Genomic DNA, 19,957 nt, shown 5'->3' on the forward strand with positions numbered 1-19,957 from the left:
TTTGGGTCAGTGTGCCCTTTGGCCCATTTCCCCCCCCCCCCCCTTTTTGCACTTGCCCTTTTGCAGAAATGCTCTGTATATACTTACAGTGTGCACTTAGCACTGCACTCTTCCCATAGGTAGAACGCACCGGAGTCCTATATGGGTCAGAGCACCCTTTGTTGGCCAGAGTGCAGCCAAAGTCACTTATTCAATGTACAGTAGAATCAAACGACGCGCTGGATAATTCACATTACCAGCTGATCTAAATTTCAATATTAATATGTCAGCAGGCAATGTTTGAAGGAAGAAAAATGTTTGTTTGATTTACATTTTTAACTATGTCTCACGTGTAAAGGCTTCTGTAGTTCATATGTGTGCGTTGGAGTTGACCGTACTTGCTGCTGCTGCAGTCGGAGGTCGGACAACTCCTTCTGGTCTTGACCGTGTAGCCGCTGGAGCTCCTCACAGCTCTGTTTGAGGTGATTGTGCTCACGGACCAGCTGAGCGTTGTCCCTCCGCAGTGTCTCCATCTCCTCCTTGAGCTGCGTCTGTTCGCCCAGGACGCGGCTGTGAAGCATGCTATAGGAAAGGCAGGCAGCCGAAGGGAGGGTAAACGTTGTTCAAGGAGGATCTTTGCACACATGTACTGATGTGAAGTGATATGCCACAGGTAAATAAAAAGTTATGCGATTTGATTCATGGCCACTTAAACACTGTATGTACATTCTTCGGGCTATGATGGAGTTTTGTTCATAATCCCAAAAGTCAAGCATATAATAAATATTTGCACGAAAAACACTTCTAGACCATACATTTAAATTTCAAACAGTGCATGAGACTTTATTCGTCTCAAGAAAGAGAAATTCAGACAATGAATTAAAATAGTTAAACGTGATTTTAAATTTTTCCAACTTTCACAATGAATATGTAACGACGACAATGTCTGGGTTAACATGGAGATGTTTACGTTATTCGTTGTTGAAATTATTCCGATTGAAGATCTCTGGTCAACTGTTTGCATGTGACGTGATCCATTCCGATCTGCCGATTACATGCGGCACTACAATAGTCAGAAGAGCCACTTCACAGCCATGTGACACGCACAGATCGCTGTAAACATCTTGTGATTAATCAAGACTAAGTTCAGTCGTTTATTTAGCACAGAAGTTGTGATTGTTTTTACACTCATACTAAAGCAACAGCTTGATGAAAATAAGTACTTTCAAACGTGCTCTGTTAGGAAGTGCGTAAACCGTAACGTCTACGCATTCACCTCAAGACGGTCATGTGCAGACCAGACGCAGCATGGCTATTCCGACTGAACTATTCACATGAAGCTCGACCAAATTGGCTAAAGGAATAAACCACCAGAATGATTCAGCCTTGTTATTCCGATTGAGGTGTTTATATGCAGCATTTTCATTCCGTTTGGTCATTTATTGTAGGTTCACTGCAATCGCATAATAAGGCTACATGAAAACCCAGCTAATGATAACTAGGTTATGTAGCGACGAGAGATTTAGCACGAGGCTTACTCACTGGTAGAAGTCGGCCTCTTTGACAGCCTCCTCGCACCGCTTCAGTGTTTTGGTGTGCTGGTTCTGGAGAGACTGCAGATCTGCCATGGCCCTCATGCACTGGCTTTTTAAGCGCTCATAGTCATGGCTGGCTTTGGAATTTGGCCTTAAAAGAGAGACGTGACAAGAAAAGGAGTCAGCATTCAGAATAGCGGAGACAAAACCTGACCTGGAGGCAAGGACAGTAGAGAAAGGGTTGAGATTCCTCTCATAGGAAAGGTCGGCAACATTCTACTACAGAAAATTATAACAAGCGGGGAAAAAAAAAAATGACACCGTCCCCACTGAATCTCTACCTTTAATACTCCAAAGGGTAGCCCACAAATTTGATTCATCTGAGAGACTGTTTACAAACTTAAGTAAGAGTTGCTGTTTTGGTTAGCAAGAGAGTTGAAACAGGCTACAGTTAATTCTTTAATGTCTTCTCAAAACGTAGGTAATTAAAGTTACTCAAAGTTTTCTTTCCTGAGGGTGAAAAGAGAGGCATGCATTTTAGGGAGCCGTTTATTTGTTCAAGTGTTTGTAAATAAGTAAACGGCGTTGAACATATTCAATATTTAAGATTGTCGGCCCAACTCGTTTTGGACCCGATTATGGAGGACAAATCCACTCTTAACATAACTCAAACATAAGGATAATCTTATAAGACATAAGATTGTTTTATAAGACATAAGATTGTCAGGGATTTGGCGTCCTTGGTCAGGAAGTGGCAAAATCGGAACAAAAACAGCCCAACTGTCTTTATGTGTGCCCGGCCTCAGGAAGGAACGCTTGGCATCCGCCAGGAAAGCGAGGCTTTGTACCTGCAATCATCGAATGTGGTGCCAGGTGACGCCAGGGCCAGACGCTTGCGGAGCTCGTCCCGCTCCCTGGTCACCTGGCGGAGCTGGAACAGGACGGTGTCCAGGTGGTCGCCGGGCGGCCGGTTGTCATTAACGGCGGGGGGAGGAGAGGATGCCTCGCCGTTAACAGGCGACCCTGTGACAGCGAGCGAGTTGGTAATGCCATGGTCAGAGAACAGCACAGTTAAGTTTAAAATACGACAGAATTACTGGACCTTAAAATGTGCATTGTTTCTTTGCGTTATCTGTCACAGTCAATTAGGTACAATTTATGTGTTCAATTTCAGCCGTGCGCCTTTGGGACCTTTTCGTGTGTCTTATGATAGACTTGTCCACCAAATTTCATATTGGTCAGTGAAAATGGTGTCAGGGCTATTTTTTCCATGGGCAGGATTTTTATTTTTTATTTATTTTTCAAATCACTAAATCATTCATCTTTGATGCTATGCTCCCCCACTGACGGAAGGCAAAGCAAAAAAAAAAAACCCCATCCATCAACAACAGAGATTCTCAAAGCAGTTCACTTGCATTTGACTTTTTAGTACAATACAGATGTTTAAGCTTTAAGAACATTTTTTTTTTCAAAATCTTATTTAGGTACAATTTTTATTTAACTACTATGTGCAATACGTTTCAATCAAATCATTGTTTTAGTACAGTTTTTTTTAATACTTTTCTAAATTTAGGATCCATGTTAATGTTCAAACTGTGCATAGTGTCACAGTGGCTTATAATAGGAAATTATTTTATTAGCAATAAAAAAAATGTCCCATTTAGGAGAAAACATGTACGCCTACTAAGTTACTGAATTTAGTGCAAAACCACTGGTTTATGATAGCTGATTCTGATCCAAGTGAATTTCCTTGTTCGAGTTTGTCAAAGTACAAACTGTAAAAATTTGCCCATAATGGCTGCTTCAAACCAAAATGTGTACTGTAATTCTGACATAATCCTTTAGGGTCGCTTTGGTGCCAGTGTGCAGTAAATCCAGAGAGATGTATCTTGTAATTACAAGATGTGTAATATGTGACTGGGGAATGTTAAAAGAGAAGCTACATTTGGATTTGGTGAGTGCATGTGTTTTTTAGCTTGGTTTCAGAGAGCTTTCCTATGGGTAAATTCCACTTACTATAAGGCGTACTACACACTTTGGATTTGGACAAGTAAATGTGTCACTAAGCAGTCACCGTTATACAAAAAAGCGAATCCATGGCACAGAGACTTGGGGCAGGAAATTTGAGGATTATGTTCATCTTTGACTCAACATTTTGGCCCTTCTGGAGGTTTATGTAACACAGCTGAGTCATTTGGACCTTCGTCAAAAGCAGCAAAAACAAGCACGGCAGTGATCGCTTAAAGAAAGGGGAGAACATAGCGAGGGGTTTTCGGCGCTTCGATGTAGAGTTTAAGATAAAAAAAAGGGGGAAAACCCGCTCTTCAAGCTTCAGGCTAATTTCTTCAGCATCCCATAAAGTGCTCATTTAAGAACAATTACAAAAATGTTGAAGCTCATGGATGGAATGAAATATTGATATTGTAATGTTTTTTTTGTGTTTTTTTTTTAATGACTCATTACTCATTTTTGCACAATTTAAAACAGTTACCATGTGTTTTAATAACAGGTCTGTTACATGCTTGGCCTCAGTACCACAAGGAGCTCAAAATATGACCATAATATGGTGGACACATTTTTGCCCACAATTACATACCGACGCTGCTGAGGGAGCTGCTGCTCTCAGAGTCGGACGGCATGGTGGAGAGGACACTGTACGTGGAACCTGGCGACACAAAGCACAATTCCGACATGAAGCTCCCATAGCATGAGACCAAACTGACTTGCTCTTATGTATAGGATCCCGGCAACTGCCGTATTGCCGGCGCAGGTGTACGACACAATCAGTCGAGGGCTTAGGCTCGGGATAATACTGACGTCAACGTTCCTCCTTAGCAAACTCCACATTTAATGCCGCAGACTGCTGTCATCATTAAACCGCCTTTCTCCTCACTTTGCACTCTGCCTGCCTTTGATGTATAGCCTCTGTATGTTTCTGCTACACAGGCACAATGTCACAGCTCAAATGGGATTTTCTCTTTTTATGTCAGAAGTGTGAGGATCCGCGTCGCACACTCAACCGGGAGATGGAGCGCTAATTCTTCATCTCAATGGCTCTACGTACCGTTATCTTATATATAAATATATATATTTTTGCAGATGACCGCAGTGCACGGAGAGGATGTGCAGATGTTTGTTACACTGCAGAATGTCTACTCTAAAGGGCAACAGCAGCCTTCCAGCAACATGAGCAGGGTTTTTTTTTTTTTGTCCAAAGCTGAAGCTCAGATTTGTGCATTCTGCAGAAAGAACCACATTTCGCACAACACAGACTGCATGCTTTTTTGCTACATTGTCTCCTTACTTTATAATAAACGTCCCTGAACATCACTTTTAGCATCACTGGATGAATGGCAAATCTATATCCATCTACTAACAGAGTATGGGCAAAAGTATTAAGAAATACCCTTTTTATGTATTTAACCAGCTACTACTGGGCAATTAATGGGAGTCGGGACTCACCTCAATCTTAATTTACTTACTCCATATTCACCATCTAAAACCATACATCCATTTTCTCTCCGCACTTTAACTCATTAAGGTCATGGGTGAACTGCAGCCTCACACATCTTACAGAGAGGCAGGGCACACCCTGGACTAGTTAACAGGCAATGGTCAGGCACAAATAAACAAATTATAATAATTCACACTCACATTTAAACCTATAAATATAATTGAGTTTATTCAAATAAGATAACATGTATGGTTTCAGAATGTGCAGGAAAGTAGGCAGAGAAGTGAGAACATGCAAAACTACACACAGGAAGATTGGAGCCAAAATTCGAACCCCAAACCTCAGAGCTTTGAGATAAAACTAACCACGAAGCCAACATGTTGCCTCCACCATGTGAGTCACTCACAACTGAAGTCAAGGAGAAGGGAATTGTTTTTACATTTTTACAGTGCCTCAAAGATTTACACAGACCATTTTTCCACACGGACTAATGATACCGCAGATTTATAGACCACTTTGTTGAGGATTAAATTGGTGGAGTCTGGGAATTGGGATCATTTCACACTTAAAACGAAGATAAAGCAATGTGTCCGCTGCAAAGTAGAACTAACTAACATACTACAACAGCATGTCTATGATCGTCACACACACAGTATTTAGCGGTCTCTAACCGCAAGTTAGAATGCATTGTCATCGTTTTCATTTTCACAGTACTTCATATGTTCATAAAATGGTTAAGTACTGTCTGATGTATTTAGATTTCAGTGCAGATGCTTTAAAACTGGCTATTTAAAAGTAAATGTTTTGATAATAATCGAGATCTGATGATATGAAAAAAAAATTGATTTTTTGGGGGCAAGCTCGCCTAGCCCTTACCATTGTTGTTAACTAATGCAAAATCAATTTCTATCCGATTACTCCATTAAATCAAATGGTATTATTAATAGGCAACATTCTAAAAATATTCCATACCTAATTATATTTCCATTACTTCATCTGAGAGGCATTTCTTTTCAATCCAAACAAGATGGACCAGCCTGCTGGATCAGATTATGTGCAACCTTGTATTTCAACCCCTAGTGTTTGTCTGTGCTCTAAAAAAAAAAAAAAGGGAACATGATGTTCATCTTCACCCTTTTTTTTTCTACACTCAATTAAAAAGCGCTGTTTCCTCCTGCAGCAAGAACCTGAGCCCCGCTCTCTACGGCGAACAAAACCGTTGTGCATCCATCACAGCTCGTAAGGGGAAAGTGCCAGTAAATCACAAAAGGAAAACAGATCTGCTGCTGCGTGCCAGCCTCCTCTAAATGGGCCTCAACAATAAACAGTCAGTGGCGCTGAAAATCTTTTTCAGAATCTAATTCAAACGACACGAACATCAATAAAAACCCAGGGTTTAAAGAAAGAAAAAAAAGCATGGTGTATGCTATATTTACTCTGTCACACAAGTTCCTGTGAAGAGAGTTTAAGAGATGGCTGCATTTGTAAGCAGCAGGCAAAAGATTGATGCCAACTGTTCCCTATCTCCATCTCCGTCTTTGCCTCCCTACTGGGTTTGAGCTGGGCTCTGGCTCCAGCCCTTCCATGTGTGACAAGGCCAAGCCTAATTAAGTGTGAGCGAGAGCGAGACCGAGCCACTCCATCTTAGACCCTGTAGACAGACAAGAGGCCGGGGGTGGCGAGAGGGCACACCAGGAGACGGCGCGGAGGAGAGGCAAGCGGATGAAAGCAAGTTAGTCGGGCCACAAAAAGAGATAAAAAGTGTTTTAGAAATTAAAAAAAAGGGAGGAAACCCAAGTAAGAGAAAAAAAAAAAGCATGGCGGAAAGGCTTTTAATCTTTTCTGATGATCCGTGATGCTTAACACATTTGGTGTTGAGAGCTTTGATTTTCTACCAGCCTATGAAGCAATCTATAGGCTGTACATTTATTACATTGCCAACAAAATAAACCCTCCAAACTCATTTGCATGGTTGCAAGAGCTGACTTCTTGAACCCACTATCTGGCTGAGCAGGTCTCACACTAAACAGACGTAAGCCACGGCGAGGCTTTAGCACAACCCCGCTGCAGGGTAAGTCCCTTTTCAAATCCGACGCAACGTCACTAAATTCTGAAGGGAAAAAGCCTGAAATGTTGCTTCTTGAATGCGTTTTTTTTGTTTGTTTGTTATTTGAAAAGGCACTCTGATGAATTAAAATTGCCAGTAATCCCAATGACAGAGGATACTCGCCAAATGACTCACAACCACAGTACCCTTTTGAAATGACACTTTTTTTTCTGATGAAAAAAAGAGAGCAATAAATCGGGACTTGTAAACACAACAATAAAAAATATATATTGTTTTAAAAAACACAATTCTGTTCTGACTAAAAATAAGCTTGTTGCATAGGAATGCAAAGTAGTTTAACACTGTGATCATTTTAAGGATTAACTCTACAAGTGTGGTTTGCTTTTTCTTTGGCTTCTTTATATTTCATCACAAAAGGGCATCAATAATGGCAAACACGAGGAAATAATAGAGAAGAATAGAAGCAGAAACAGCAAAACTATTGTAAAGTAGGAAAGGTTACGACTGCCGAGTACAATATATTAGTGCAGGAACTACACCTGAAAGCATAATGGCTAATGACAAGTAGGAAAATTAAAATAAGACTTATCAGATTTACAATGGAGTTCCGTTCCTATAGTGGTGCTGTAAACTCTCACAAGTCTGAACGCTCTCCTGCTTTGATGGCAATCTCGAACCGAGAGATGCGACCCAGGTTGATTGTGCCGAATCAGAGGAGACCGTGCACTCAATTTTGCCTCAGTTGCTTTAAGAAGCGATGAGGCAGCCAATTGTGATTCATAGATCAATAGATTACTACGCCCATCGGTGCTTTCTATATCCATCATAACACTCCACACAAACGGGAGGATTAAAGGCCAACCCTCAGGATTTAGCCACATGGACAAAATGAACTCATTTAGATGAGAACCGCAAGCTTATAAGCAATTAGCTCGAATGTCATATACGAGGCAGCTTCCTGGAGGTCCAGGGGTTAGCGGCATTAGCTGCTGTCCAAAATGCATTTAATCATGGAGAGTAATTGGCACCCTAAGTGCCAATGTAAACATGATGTTCGTGTCAATAAAGATTCAGTGCAGATCCGACAGAAAGAAACCCCTGCCCCCCCCCAAAAATGCAATAAAAAGGACAAATAAAAAATTCATCCAGTTGAATTCTGCTGTTGACAGATTCCATTAGTGACAATTAGCTATGATGATGGTCTTGGGTAAGACACTGAAGGTGAGAAATGTAGCCTCGAAGGACCGCAGGCAGCGCTAGCACTGGCATGTTGCTATGATCTAAATAGGTCATGGGAGGACTTTGCATCTACCTTCAGGGTCTCACTACCCCCACTCGCTTCGCCGCCATCCCTCCCGATCAAGTGACGTGCTCGGCGACCGACGCTCGTGTCAGATGAATAGATTAGGTGTTCAGGCACATAAGGCGAGGTGACACACGTTGCCATGGTGAAGTTGGATGAGGAGAGGCAGAAGTGACTAGGCGAGAGGGCTGAAATGGAGCGTACGAGGAGAGAGGCTTGGCGGGCCTCATCAAAACAACGACGCAAAGTCTGGCTTCAACTGAGACTGAATTATTAAACAGTTCCAGAAAATTCTCTGCGCTGCCAACTGACACAAAAAGATAAAAACACTATGATTAGAATCTTGATGGGACACGGCCAATGCTTGAAACCTCCATGCCGATAAGCCTTGTGCATAACTTTAACTCCGCCAACAACTCAGGGTCACACGGTCAAGAAGCAGCATTAGAATTGCAAAAATACAGCCGACTTATTTATTTGTTTTTTTTATTAGCAGTCAGCTCCGCTCACGGTAAAAAAAACAACAAACCAAAGAGGCGAGTACAAGTATTTGTGTTCCGTTTTGCACGTTTGGCTTCACTGCCTTTAAACTGGAGACGTGTGCGATAATATCAGCACAAAACAACATGGCCGGGCATGACTCGCTTGTTTTATGTTTTGCTTAAGTGAGATGGTGTGTCGGTGTGTCAGTGCAAAGCCAAAGACGAGAAAGGAAATTTACATCCCCGACCTCTAAATCCTGGTTATGGCGCAGTTTATGGAGCATGGAAGCTATTGGACTGAGCTAGTGATTCATGTTACTCCAACCTCAACGATCAATACTATTCCAAGAAGCAGAGCCCCCCAATCAGGGATGGGCATTTCACTGAATTGATTTAGGGGCTGGGGGTTCAATATTTTTAATGGGATGGGAGAATCTCACTCTAAATGTTCTGAACTCTTCTTTCCATACAACTGCTATACTGAGCGGAATAAAGCTGACCGTGGGGGTTGCCATAATGGAGGTCTGCGTCGAGGTCATGTTGTTGTTCTTCAGGCTATAAATTAGTTGAGACGTAGTACACTGCATGCTGCCTCAAGTTGCTTCAAGACATAAGCAATCAAGTCCCAAAAAGTTGAATTCACAAAGTGTAACAAAAAGCTGACGCTCCCTCAGAAATTGCCTGCGGATGCCGAAAGTGCAAATGCCAAATAAAGAGCCGGATTGAAAATGTGACTGGAACTCTAGTTACAGGTCACAACATATCATATCAAGAAAACCATGGAACAAAACCAAGAAAACTTCAGAAATCATGAAAACAGTATTGTGAGCATATAGCAAAGACATTGGTTTAGGGTCTTAAGCAAACTCCCCAAATGTCTCCCAAATCATTCACCACAATCAAAATGACAAGGAAGAGAGGTTGCCATTTCAATGTGGTTACCAGATAAACCTAACAGTAGCCTAGCATATTTCTATTTCTTGTTAAAAAACAAACAAACTTTAAAACATACATTTTTGTCCAAGGCTAGGTTCACACCGCAGGTCTTAATGCTCAATTCGGATTAAAAAAAAAAAAAATCGGATTCTTTTGCGTAAGCGCTCATATTACATTGTAAATGCGACCTGGGTCTTGTCTGCTGTATGAACACATACGCGTTGCCAAAGTAACGCGCATATGCAGAAGAAGAGACGACGTCACTCCCGAGTCCCGACGTTGTGTTTGCGGAAGTAAATGCGGTTCAGCGTGTCTCCGCATTTATACAGTCAAGTGATTAGATAGGAGGTAGAAATAAATACAGTATTTGGGGAAAATCACAAGGCGACGCTTTAACATCTGATTTCATGGAGACATCACTAACGATGACGTCACGTCAAAACCGTGCATAAAAAAATGAATCGATCTGAGCTCAAAACAACTTTGCAGATTTGATCCCCCCGCTGCCAGCAGTCTTCCTCCGACTGCGTGCAGCACATTTTGGGCTCCGGATGACGTCAATGTCGGATAGATGCGACCTGGCCGGTCAGACCGCGAACGCATTGAAAAAGATCGGATATGTAACCGATCTAGGACCACATACGAAAGCGACCCAGGTCGCATTTGAAAAAAATCGGAATTGAGCCGCTCAGACGGTCATAAAAAAAAAAAATCAGATACAGGTCGCATATGGGCAAAAAAATCCGATCTGGGTCGCATTTGCCTGCGGTGTGAACCTAGCCCAAGATAACGAATCCCCCCCCAAAAAAAATTTCCCCATGAAGAAATAAAATAAGCAAGGCTACACTTAGGTTTATCTGGTAACTTATTTTTCATGTCATTTTTTCTTCTTTGACAACCGGTACTTGTTCTTTGTAATTTCCAGTATTCTGGATGTCCTGTTGCACTATGCTGCTTCTTGCGAGATATTCCTGGGATAACATATTTGGTTTGGGGAGGACATTTGCGATTGTCGGTAAAGATATAGTTATGTGTGTGGCATGCTGTGTTGTCATCTCAATTACACCACGCACTTTGTGAGCAGTAAAAACACAATGTCATTTTTTATGTGAGGTCCGTCATATTTAAAAAAAACTTGGTTAAGCTGTTAGCAAATCGGCATGTGCGTTTTCGACTTAAGCAATCTCCAACGTGCCTCACATTTTGTTCCACGATTCACTTAGAATCAGTCGATAGTGAATGAAATTAAAAACGACAATAGAATTTTAGCGGCGTGAATGCCTGTCTCCGTTTTCGAACAATGACCAGTCGACAGTAAATTGTGATCAACAGTCCCAGAAAAGGTTTCCAAAACGGTTGTAGGTCGAGCCTTGTCACAGTAACGGAAAACAAACTATGGTCATTATCACAGTGTTAACTTCAAATGATAACCTTGGAGAATATTTTCAGGGAGGCTCTAGTCTAGATGAACTGCAGACAGCAGATCAGCTGAATGCAAACAATGTGGCAAGCAAATAACCCCGGTACTGCAGTTCCCACACAAAGACACAAAGACTTCGACTAGTACAACTGATTTCAATGGTCATACTGATCACTGGCGGGTGATTTAGACTACATGGCCAACAGTGAGCCAGCGTGGGAATGTCACCAGAGACACCAGATTAAAAATTCCACTAGACTGTGAACCCCGGGAAGATTTACCCACCAGTGATGCACTACATCAGTGTTGTGCGAACTTGTTTCCCAAGGGCTTGAAGGCAAGAGGCTTAACAAGATGGGGCATTTAAATGTCACCACGTTCAGAGACGCTAGTGACTCAAAGCAGAATGGGAGAAGGTGTTACACTGTGGTTGAATTTGTGTGAGGAAAAGACCAATATTGCTTCAGGATGCATCGAGCAACAGGCGCAACCTCTGGATGTCGGAAAATGGCCAGTTTAATGGGGAGCATGATTTTCTGGGGGGAAACCTAAATAGGGGCATGATTTGGATGTCTGGAATTTTTTTGCAAAAACAAACCGTTTATCGCACAAAGTTGGGCAACAGACCTCTGCCTCTCATTATAAATAATACAGCAGTTACAGTCTTTGAGTAACACACTGGAGTGTCTCTCGCTGAATCATTCATAGTCTGGTCTGGTCCACTATACAGTACGTATAACATTAGAACCCGGACATGTTGTGATCTTGGATTTTGACTATGATTTGGTTCTTTTGTGCAGCATTTGACATCCGACAATCGTGATTTAGCTGACTTGGATCGCAAGGAGGGAATCAGGATCATACTTGTCCTTATTATCAGTGGCTATGTACAAATATGTCCAACCCCGACCTGACCTATGGTGTTCTGTGCAGTACATCCGATAGATCATTCCAAAAAAATTATTGAAAAAAGTAAATCCTTTTGCAGTCTCACGAGCTTCACGCTTTTCTTTCAGACTTAAGTAACTACTAAAATGTCATGTTTGACTTCTTCATACATGTTTGCTTTCCGTGTTCTATCTGCTAAACTGTGCAAACACAACGTTAATGGCTCGGTCCAACTCCCTCCTTCCACTTCCAATAAGACATGCAACGGGCCTTACTTCTGCTGGGCCAACATTCTGGGCAGCGAGCCAGCATAGCTTTGCTTCTAGTGCAAAAAGGACCGACCATTTGATTTCAGGAGCCCACTATGCTCAGCATAAACATAAAAGACGTCCAAACGTGATGACTCCATGAGCCGGGATTACTCCGCAGCACGCACAGTGCCTGACTCACAGCTCCGTGTTCTTCCAGGCCCCTGGTCAAAACTCACCCACCTCTTTCACTGTGAGGTTTCTCATGCTGTTTGCTCTTTGACGCACAAGATAAAAATTATCTTCCTCAAATAGAACCTAACAGTGATGAAGACAAAGTAAGGTTTCCCAGCAAACCTGTCGGAACAACTGAGCTGCGTCAATGTTGAAATATAGGCTACCCCTGAGTGCAATCCGGTCCGCTTTATTATCAGCAAGCCATTATGGGTCTCCATGCTACAAAACGCCTCGCTCTGCGTAAAGGAGACATCATTTTTGTCCGGAACAGCTTGCCTGTGCCAAGGGCTGCGAGAACGAAACGGTGAAAAAATGTCTTCAAAGTGTCCGCCAAACCCGCTACAGCTCAAATAGTCCAAATGGGAGCTGCCAGAGAAGCCTGCCTGAGCGGAAGAAACCCACAAACGGAATTTTGGACGATCTTTGAGACATTCCTTTCATCTTTAATAACATGGGCCAGTGTGTTGATTTAGATAGCATTTACACTGTGTGCACAGATAATTCGCTGTACTTTTGTGAAGGTCAACCGTGTGACGAGGTAGAAATATGCCAAGAAGAATTAGTCTAGAGAAGCTTGGACTAAAGCTGTTAATGTTGTATGTACCTTTATAGATATTGTCACTGAATCAAATTCAACACCCCATGAAAGTCTGTGCAGTATTTCGAGCAAGTTTTGACATTTTAAATATCTCAGAGGGACAGTCTAAGCTAGTGTTGATTTGGTTAACAAAAACTAGATGAAAATATTTTTCTTCAACGCACATTTTTGGTTGTAGAATGACAGAATCCACAGCTCCTTAAAACAAATGACTGATGTTCTTAACCTTTTATCATTTTGAACAGGAATGAAGAAGATACTTCCATAATGACGTAGTTTAAAAAAATATATAATTAGAGAGGAAAACAAGTTAATGCAATGTGTGTAGAATTAGAAGAGACATCAGTACTTTTCCTTCTTGCTAAATCACGGCCTCAGCCTCATCCAGAGTAAAAACAATAAGAGATCAAGCGCTGTCATCCCATTTGCTGGTGATTACACCGCGCCTCACCCTCAACCTGGAGCCTCGCGTGACATGGGCGGACAAATGGGTGCAGGTGTTGGCGATACAAATTAAGGAGTTGAGGACTAAACAGATGGAGAGCCGGCGACACGTGCCAAGAGTGCCAGCGGAAGCTGGACGGCCGTACTGCGGCAGGATAGGAAAGGACCAACAGGATGGGAGCATAGACAGAGTGGGAGGTAAGGTAAGGTAACGCAAGGTCAAAAAGCTGTTTATTTCCATGACATCACAAGGCTACTAAATATTTACATCCCGGCATGTCCTCCACAGTAACTGGAAAGCGTGCGAACACGTGTAAAATGTTAATTAAGGCCAGCTGTGCAGCTTTCAGGTTGTGGTCTATGCAAAGGGTGGATAAAAGTGCTAGCGGATACAATTCGCTAGTACATTATTTTCATACCAAAAGATACACAAGAGACATGCTTAATAGCACCACAGGATTAAATTGGAACAATAACACTGAAACCCAGTGGACACACTAAGGTAGCTTGTTTTGCAAGCCTACATAGATTTATTGAGCTGCATCTCTGACAAGGACAGCCATGCTAGCCAAGGAGCTAATTACAATTTGTGGAAAGCTGAAACTAATAACTACCGGTACTTTTCTGTGTGTTCAATCTTTACCCTGGTTCTTAAAAATGGCTACCGACAAGTACACTATTTATTCTAAATTTGTCTTTGAAAACCATGACTGATTAACAGACTCCAAGGCTTGTTTCACACGTGGTTCAAGCGACAAAATTCCAATTTTATTTTCTGTTGGCACAAATAGGATGTGTGTCATGGCAGTGTGAAAAATAAATAAATAAAAATAAAAAAAATAATAAATTAAAGCACATGGAATCAAATCTCTTGAGGTGGACATTGGGATAAAAACACAAGTTCGCCCATGTCATTGAAAAATGCTGATCGGTGATGTGTGTACACAAACTACAAAAATTAAGAATCTCAATCTATACTACGGCGAAACCATTGACAATTAAATACAGCATGAGTATCAAAACTCTAGAGAAGGGGGGGAAAACTGAGCAAATAAGGTAATTGGGTAAGGCACACTTGACTATGCACAGGCAAGTGACCCAGGGTCACCGATGAACTCTTAGCCAGTTATCAAACGGCACAAACAGTCATAACTACAAACCCCAGCTCACCAGGCCACGCCCCTTAAAGGCACATATGCAACACACGAACTACAGTACAGTAATTACACTTCATTAAAACCATTTACTTTTGTCCACATTCTCTTAATGTTTTTTTTTTTCGACAATACACTGCTTTTTCTATTTATTTGAAAAAAATAGTGTTTTTTTGGGAGCTGGGACATATTAATGGCCTTTGAATTCACCAAAAAATAAAAAATAAATAAATAAAAATGAAGAGTCAGCCCAGGCCTGCTAAATGTTGCAAGCTGTAAAATAACTTGTGCAATTTGGGCATTTTCACATGCAACTTGTGCAAACGCAACGATATTGGATATGTTCCACATGAAACGTACATGGAAGCAGCCAGCAAAAACAATCGATCTCGGCGTTCTCGTAAACCCGATCTAAAACGGCAACCTGTGCTGCAGGTTGAGCAGAGATCTCGCGCTGTGATAAAACACACAGTGACTGTCTCATAGAAAACGCGATGCGCTCTAATGCCATCAATCAAAGAAAAGCAGCAGGGACAGTCAACTGCAGTTGAACCGATGGCTTCCTCTTCACACCGGGAACGTGAGGATAAGGCGATCGCCAGGGAAGGGGCGGAAGCGGGGAGACAGCCAGAGTGAGGTAGAGAGGTTGACAGGGTGCGTCATGGCGTGACAGCACACGTGTATAAGCGCACACGCACTGAGAGGGGAAAAGTGGGGCCGGGTTCAGCCCGTGGGAGATATTTAGAGTCAGCATTCTTGACAGGAGCGTTAGGGTCATAATTCATTCTGTCTTTGTCACTGCTTTATGAGGGGTGGGGGGGTCACAGAAACTGGGAAAGAAGACACACACAGAGTGTCTATGTGTTCGGCTGCTGTACACAGCAAACTGCTGAGCAGGCACTTCGGGTCTTTCAAACAAAAGGCCTGTTGTCTCCCCTTCCTCTTTGTATCACCCTGCTCTTCTTCTGTCTCACTGGCGTGCTCCAAACAAAATCGGGAAAAAAAGCAACGCATCCTCCATCAAGTGCGTACAAATAATGTGACCTTATTTCCTCAAATTGAGGTCTGCATTGCAATAGAGCCTCGATTCATCACTGCGCGCTTGGAACAATGAACGCTTCATCTTAAATAAATGCCTCATTCCACCGCCTTCCAAAATAACAGGTGGTGCCACTTGGTGCCAGCAATTACATTTAATGATGCTGATATCACCAATGTGGGTTAGCAAATTAAAACAGTGGGTGTGTTTTACCAATTCATGTGTAAGCCTATCACAATACTGATATAATGTAATAATGAATACTATTAATGCCCCTTCTGTGATTACTTGTTGATTTACTCCATTGCAGATGAGTAGAGGAAACCATTAGTTAAATGGGAAGTGTTTACTTTTTTTATGTTGTATTATATATCATGACAAGCATATTACAATTAATGTAAAGTGAAAATGGACTTTAAACCAAAATAAGGACTATTGTGTAGAAATTCAGAAAAAAAAACAATACAAAGGCATACTGAAGGTCACTAATAATTCACTTAGCAAATGGGAAACAGAGCAATCACAGGTTTGAAAGACACAAATAACGCAAGGTCATTAATACTGTGCAGGGAGCTCGTTTGCGACATGCAGTAAGATTCCACACTTCTGTGGACACTTCGGCGCCGCAGTTTTTGTTAGAGGCCGAGTTAATAAGTTTAATGATTACTAACTCTTTCAAGTTGCTGAACAATAGCATCTATGAATTGAGATTTCATGAAATCCTGACGGAAAAATGGGAGCATCTATTTCTGGAAGGTCTTTGTTTGCGTTAACTAATTGGGGCCCAGCATCTATTTGAGGAAATATAGTAAACAAAAACCTTTTTAATGAGCATTTATGTCTTTTAAATATATATACACATAATATCATGAAAATGCATTTGGACAAATAAAGCCCTCCACTCCAAGAAGCCTTACCTCTCGTTAACATTAATACTCTATGCTGTTGAGTAATGCAGAAATACTATAAAGCAGTACCTCGACTTAAGAGTCACCCAACGTATGGGTTTTGAGATAATGAACCAACTCGACAGATTTTTTTTTTGTCTCGTGTTCCCAGCAGTGATTTATAACCCAAGCCCCCCCCACCATCAAGCAGCAGTTCGGCAGATAGTGAACAGTTAACTCATTCACTACCAGACATTTCCAGACCCTCTTTTACCCCAATGTTTGAAAAAAAATGGAAAAAAAATCTAAATAAATTCCTGGGATTGAATGGCCGGCTGTGAACAGACAAATAAATACGTCAATGGCAGTGAATGAGTTCAAAAGTCAAAAATGGTGCCATGTGTGCTTTCTTCAAGCTCTTTAGTGCCACTCCCAGTTGACGTTTATGTATTTCACCAAACCTTACAAAAGTCCGCCAGCTTACTGCAATGAAAGACACCATGGAAAGGAAATGGAACTGGCATCAATGTTGCAATAGTTATAAATGTTTAATAACAACAGTCCAGCGACACATGCAGACAGGAAATCTAACAACACTCACATGCATAATACTCTGTATTTACTATAGCCCAAAATCAAAACTGTCTTCATGAATGTATTACACCGCCATGGAATGATTAATAGCATTCCAATTTATTTGAATGGGGAACGATGATTTCATTCAAGATTGTGGTCTTTTAATTACATTACAGTATTGGATTTGTAAGTCAAGGTCGCACTGACTGCATATAACATGAATACTGTAACTCAACACACATATGGTGGCCTCAGTTGAGTCCATCATCAACACTGCTCATCCTGCACCGTCTCTGGCGGCTGAAGCCTCGCGGAGTCGTTCTGTGATTTAGTACCAAAATGCTTGGTGAATCAAGGAGGGGGGAAAAAGGACAAGAAATTAGGACGAGCAAAGAATCCAAGAAGCAAACGGCCGTCAGAAGGAGAGCCTGGACACTGCAACCTTCACAGCTGAATTTTGCTGCCCTCTGCTAGAAGTGTGTTTATATCACTGTCACAAGGCAAGCGCGGATGTGTGTGCAGTATGTGGGTGTAGGTCCGTCTTCAGGTCAGTCGCCAGCCAGGCTTCGTAATCAGCTTGCAGCCGTCGGCATAAATATGAATCTGATTATATTTACTCGGCAGACGAGGACGTGCGGAATGACTCCTGTGGCTTGTGGTTTAATTAGTGAGTTTGTCAAGAAGGGGGGAAACGACCCCAGACACAAACAGTCCTCCAGTATTCTGACGCACGCCATGACGGGCTGAATAATGAATGACTTGTTTGCATGTTTGTCTCCAGCGAGCGTGTTAAGAGTTTGGCGAGGCCTAGCAATCAGAATTTAGAAAAGCTTTTCAACTGGAACGGCATTCGGGAGATGGAAAGAAGACTTCCATCAAGGCAGAAGACAGTTCATTCATGTGAAAGGAAGAAGGTGCTCGATTCTCAAATGACCAGTCAACAGAAGGCAGCGTGTCAAGCTCCTCCCATCGCAAGTACACTACTGCCACTAGCAAACCGAATGAACAGATACTGAAAACTTGGACAGTATGGACACTTTGAATGGTCACCACACCAGACTGAACCAAACATTGCTGCTCGGTTTAGCCAACCATTTTGGGTCCAGACCCAAGTGTGGGTGAGAGCTAGCATACACCCTGGACTTGTCAACAGCCAATCGCAGGACACGTATAGAAAAACAATCATTCACACCCATGGACAATTGAGATTCTTTTATTACCCTAAAATTCCTTTTTTTTTTTTTTTTTTCTTAATATGGTACAACAATTGAACCTGGCTCTCCTGACACAACCAGGCTAACCACTCTTCCATCGTGCTGCCCACTTGGTCTATAGCCACCTGAATTTTGCTAACAAACAACAAGTAAAGGCGATGAAACATCTGTAGTGGAGTCAGTCCACGTTATCTTGCACAGTGCATGCATGTGCGTGCATGCAGGCTTAGCCGGCAAAGACGGCCAGGCATCATTTGAGCTCGACGAGCAGAGAGCAGGTCGCTATCAGCGAGATTAATCACACACTCATTTACCCTCGGCGCCTCACACGCCCCGCGCAGCTGAGACGACGAAGAGCCGAGCTCCGGAAAGGTTGCGTTCCGATATACGCCGACAGTGCCCGGAGGCTTTGTCTTTGCTCTCTCCCTCTCAAGTGCACTTAAAAGGCGGTAATCGCGTCAGCCGAATCGCTACAGCAAAGATAATGAGAATAACATTAAAGGAAAATCCTCAATGCTCGAGTCGGAACACGGGCGGCCAAGAGGAGCGCGGCGGCGGAAGCAGAGGGCTGCAAAGGCGTGATAATAGCGCGTCTTATAACAGCAGTTTGCTTCAGTCAGAGTGGAAAACAAGGCTTAATCCTCTCGAATAACTACAGCAGGGGTCACCAACTCCGGTCCTCGAGGGCACCTGTCCTGCAGGTTTTCCATCTCTCCCTGCTGTAACACACCTGTTAAAATGATCATCAGCAAGCTCTTGAGAAGCCTGATAACGATTCTGATCATTTTAACAGGTGTGTTACGGCAGGGAGAGATGGAAAACCTGTAGGACAGGTGCCTTCGAGGACCGGAGTTGGTGACCTCTGAACTACAGGCTGAGACGCACTATGTACACCCTCTATCCTTGTACACGGCAGGTCCAATGCACTCAAAGTACATTGTTGTGCCTTTTAGGGATATAATGACATGGCAAATGCTTCATTTCAGTCTGTCGCTAGGCTTTATTTTTGTAAAGGTATTTTACTTATTTACTTATGGATATAGTTTTGATATGGTCAGTACTTGAGAAGTGCAGTCCACGCGTTGACATATTATTGTTTCATGAAACATGAAAAGTTGAAGTGACAAAAGTCACAGATTTGCTTGCATTGTTGTTGTAATCTGACATTAACCCTCGATGGCAATACTGAGAGAAAACCTTTATTCTTTGTAAAGCGCCTAACTTTGGAACATCTATACTCCTTAGCTCGTGGGGGGCATGCAGGGACTTAAAAGTGACTAGGCAAATGCAATGGGGTGCAACATTTACAGAATATTTATGGGAACTTTCTGGTATGTTTCTGGTAAATTAGCATGGAGAGTTACACAAAAGGGAAATTGGGAAACATTCCAAATTAGAATGGATGGAAAGTAGGGCTGTCAAATATTATGGCGAATCGAGCCTATCAAATATTCCATCGATTAATCTGATAAAATTTGATTTTGCATTGGCCGTT

At 42.2% G+C, this 19,957-nt stretch overlaps 1 protein-coding gene across 8 annotated transcripts in view; it reads right to left on the reverse strand.

Moving 5' to 3' along the window:
* LOC147139923 (disks large homolog 5-like) overlaps positions 1 to 19,957 on the reverse strand; it is a 47,733-nt gene that overhangs the window by 24,469 nt on the left and 3,307 nt on the right. For all 8 annotated transcript variants that reach the window (XM_086044829.1, XM_086044832.1, XM_086044828.1 and 5 more), the window contains exons 2-5: positions 4,111 to 4,179; positions 2,363 to 2,537; positions 1,522 to 1,665; positions 378 to 561 (exon numbers count right to left, since the gene is read on the reverse strand). In XM_086044829.1, the coding sequence (XP_085900955.1) occupies positions 378 to 561; positions 1,522 to 1,665; positions 2,363 to 2,537; positions 4,111 to 4,179 (572 nt within the window). The remainder of the gene's footprint in view (positions 1 to 377; positions 562 to 1,521; positions 1,666 to 2,362; positions 2,538 to 4,110; positions 4,180 to 19,957) is intronic.

The sequence above is a fragment of the Filicampus tigris genome, chromosome 11 (genome assembly GCF_054856515.1).
Source record: "Filicampus tigris isolate MCC_2025a chromosome 11, RoL_Ftig_1.0, whole genome shotgun sequence".
Lineage (NCBI taxonomy): Eukaryota > Metazoa > Chordata > Actinopteri > Syngnathiformes > Syngnathidae > Filicampus > Filicampus tigris.